General features: G+C 35.5%; 1 protein-coding gene across 1 annotated transcript in view; it reads left to right on the top strand.

Moving 5' to 3' along the window:
• Col19a1 (collagen type XIX alpha 1 chain) overlaps positions 1-4006 on the top strand; it is a 321968-nt gene that overhangs the window by 51044 nt on the left and 266918 nt on the right. The window contains exon 7 of the mRNA XM_029539352.1: positions 3528-3608. Within this exon, the coding sequence (XP_029395212.1) occupies positions 3528-3608 (81 nt within the window). The remainder of the gene's footprint in view (positions 1-3527; positions 3609-4006) is intronic.

Here is a 4006-nt window from a genome sequence, read left to right as displayed (position 1 = left end):
GAGAAGAGAAGAGAAGAGAAGAGAAGAGAAGAGAAGAGAAGAGAAGAGAAGAGAAGAGAAGAGAAGAGAAGAGAAGAGAAGAGAAGAGAAGAGAGGAGAGAGGAGAGAGGGAGAGGAGGGAGGGAAGCCATTTCTTCCTTTAATGATTACACACACAAAAGACCCCTCTCTCATCAATGTTTATATTATTGTGTATGAAGAATACTTATTTTCCACTGTATGTTTCACATATAATTATATTCTGCTTTCACCCACATTTTGCAGTCACCCAATTTAAAAAAATAAAACCCGGATCGTGCCTTTAAAAACTAAGATTATTAAGAGTAACTTTTAGTGAGAGATTGGAAATATGACACAAAGCAAGTACAAGCTTGACCAAGCCTTTATGTTTTGAATAAAAGGATTAGAAAAAAAAAGATGAACTTTAAATGGTTCCAGACTATCTGATGTTTTCACTCAATAACAAAAGCCAATTCATTCAAGCTCCCTATAGCAATTCAACTGCATTTCCCACAAGTTATAATGTCTTTTTAGAATTCCTTTGACAGAAATAAAGTCATTAAATCTATCAGTGGGTCATTTGGATGAGAAGACAGGGCCAGAAAACCTCTTTCAGATGAAATGTCCTTTAAAAAATTACATTTTGAAGCTAAAATGATATAAATTACTGTTGATTTTCTTGCAAAATAAGACCAGTAATCTTTTAAGAGTGATATTTAGTTAAATTTAATAGCGAAACATTTTCTTATGGGTTAAATGATAAGAAAGTCCCTAAATATCTGTGAGGAGATTACCAGTAATAAATGCCAACCTGTAAACATGATATGCAGGCAGTGAAATTGCATTTCAGAAGTAAAACCTTGTGTCAATATGCCTTAAGAGGGGTTGCCCTTCCTAAAGATTGTTTGGGAGAAAAAGATGTATGGATACAGATACACTTTCAAGGAAATATGATTTTAAAATATTTTTCTCTAAGAGACACTGTATGAACAGATCTGAAAGACTGTCTGGATTTGGGGTCCTTGATAACCAGGCATAGAGACAGAGCTGAACAGCCTGTCCTAGGGGGTCCATGAGGGCCAAGGGGGAGATTGCCGGCTTGGGTCAGAATCCCAGCTGGGATCTGTTAACGTGTTAGTATCTTCAGTTACAAAATAGTTGCTTGTTGTAATAGTATAGGGTTGGAACTGTGTTTTTTTTTTATTCATAATCTGTTCTCTAAAATTAGAACATGGGGGAAACAAAGAGAAAAACAACAACAACAAAAAACCTATTGTTCTTTGCTTTCAAAACCTTCAAGCTGGACTAAAATCTGTCAATGAATGGTGGGTGTTACTACCAATGTATCATTAATCATAAGTCATGGTCACTTATTTTCTATATTTCATCCTGTCATGATTCTCTTGTGAGCCATTATCCACCATGAAAGTAGCTTCTCTGATGAGGGTTGAGAACTGTACTCATCATGAGTACACATACAAATAAGTAGTATTAGACTGAAATCCTTTAAAATTGATAATCTACCTTTGGTTAAGTAAAATAACTCCTAGGCAGTCCTGAGCATGGTGTGAAAGACATATGATAGGCTTTCAATAGCTGGTCTGTAAGTGCTGTATGTTTGTGTGTGGTGTATTCATATGTGGTACATGTGTGTGAGAGTATAGACGGGTATATGGTGCAGGTGCATCTGAGCGCAGAGCAGTGTAGTGGGTGTCTAGGATTCTTTCTGTATCATTTCCTGCTCTTGGACCTAGATCTCTTATTGAGCCAGAAGCCCAGTTTTTCAGATAGGCTTGCTTAACAGTGAGCATTCAGGACCACTTGTCTCTACCTCCAACCACTGGGTTATATAAAGACACAGCCATGTCAAATTTTTGACACAAGAGCTGGGAATTCAAACTCAGATCACAATTGCAGAACAAATCACTGAGCAATCTTGCCAGCCCCCACTTACCCATTATTTTGATAACAATGACTAGAATAAACTTCAATTATAATCTGCATTAGTTAATTATAATCTTCATTCTTTATATCCATAATTTGTATCCTCTCTCTAATTTTTATTTGACTAAGTACTTAAGCTCTTCAAATTCATCTCAATGACCTTGTAAAATTCCTATAAATTATATATCGCCGAATCTTGAACATTTTTGTCTTACCCATAGATGTGAGGCTGCTAATAAATCTGTAAGTTTTCTAGAATGTGTAATGCTTTCTATGAACCAAATTTATTTTGTCAATCTCAGTATAGTGCACATTAGAGGATACCTCCTGGATTTCACGGTGTGTGTAGTGTGGGGCAAGTTAGAGATTCACAGTTAGCCAGAAGTCTGTTTTCTGTAACCACAAATGAACTCTTACAACACCATAATTTGCTTTTTCTATATAAAATACATATCTATTAACATCAAAGTAATACATAACCAAGAGCTGTTAAATTGTCAATAAAGAACCGTAGAGAAAGGTCAGGATAAAGGAGGGAAGAAAATGGGAAGAGAGATGAAACTGATCATGCTATAACCAAGTCGAATACATACTTCTTTATTAATTGCAACCCTGAATTCACAACAGTAGGCTAAGTTCAAGACTCCAGTCAATGTTTGCTGTAATACAGTGTTATTTAATATTTCAGTAGTCTAGGAGTTGAAGAAGATGATACAAACACTTATCATATTGATATTTTATCAGTAATAAGCACCTTTCACCATTTCCTAGACAATTGTTCTGATCTTATGATTACCTTTCCATTCATCTCTTGTCTAAATGCCAAAACCAGGAGAATTTTCTGCAAATAGAAGAGAGTTTTGCAAAAAAAAAAAAAAAATCGTGAATCCTTTGGTTTTTGTGTTATTGAGACAGGATTGCTCTGGGAAGTTCAGACTAGAACCCAAGTCAGTCACATTTACACTCCTCTTGTGTCAACGTCATCCATGCTAGGACTGCAGGCAGACTGGGCTCAGTTTTTTGAGTCTTGCTCAGGACTGTACTAATATAAAGTCCGTAGGCTTTCTGCAGACTTCATTAGGTACAGGCAAAACCTAATTATCTTCTTTTCTCTTTATTGAGAATGGCACGTTTACTTCATACCTCAAATAGGACCCTTGGACCTAAAGAGAAAGCATTTTCCTTCACATACTCATATCTTTGACCACCTCTCTGCAAAGTTTGACTTTTAAATGTAATTTTATACAGAATTACACTGTAGAGCACAGTAGTATATCTCTAATTAAATATTTGTGGAGTTTTTGTTAATTCAATATTTCATTCTTATTGCTCGAGACAGTTAGCCAAGCTTTGCCATTGTTTTTCATTAACTCATTTCCTCTGTCTAATAATCTTCCTCTGTAACTGACTGTTTCTCAAGTATTTCTTAAAGCTATGAATCCTAAATTAAAATTAAACATTATAAATATGTATCAGTCATTTATATTAACTTTCCTTTTATTTTTATTTAAATTGCTGTGGTTAATAATGCCTAAATTTGATTCTCAAAACCAATCACATGTGTTGCTACTTACCTTTAATAGATCGAACTTCACCAACTTAGAATCTACTGCAATGCAAACTTCCTAGCTGAAGAATCATGTTGCAACTTATCACCTACTAAGGTCGGTTAATTTCCTTACCATGTGAAACACAAGCATGTGTGGTATATTTTAATTGGCATTCGTCGTCTGTAGGTTCTATGTGCAGGGCATTGTGAAGCATCTCAGTTGAAACTGGGTGAGTAATTTATTCTCAGTATGGAGCCACTCTTAGAACCTGCTCAATATTTCAACCACAGGGTTGCACACTGAAATTTGATGGTGATTTGTGCTCATGTTGGTCTCAATGTAGTAAGAACCAGTCTTTTTGTTTGTTTGTTTTTTGTTTTTTGTTTTCACATGATTATTTCTTTTTTTTTTTAATTATTTTCTTTATTTACATTTCAAATGCTATCCCGAAAGTTTCCCATACCCCTCCCCCCACCTCTGTTCCCCTACCCACCCACTCCCACTACTTGGCC

The sequence above is a fragment of the Mus pahari genome, chromosome 5, assembly GCF_900095145.1.
Source record: "Mus pahari chromosome 5, PAHARI_EIJ_v1.1, whole genome shotgun sequence".
Lineage (NCBI taxonomy): Eukaryota > Metazoa > Chordata > Mammalia > Rodentia > Muridae > Mus > Mus pahari.
This window is presented reverse-complemented; position numbering and strand designations above follow the sequence as displayed.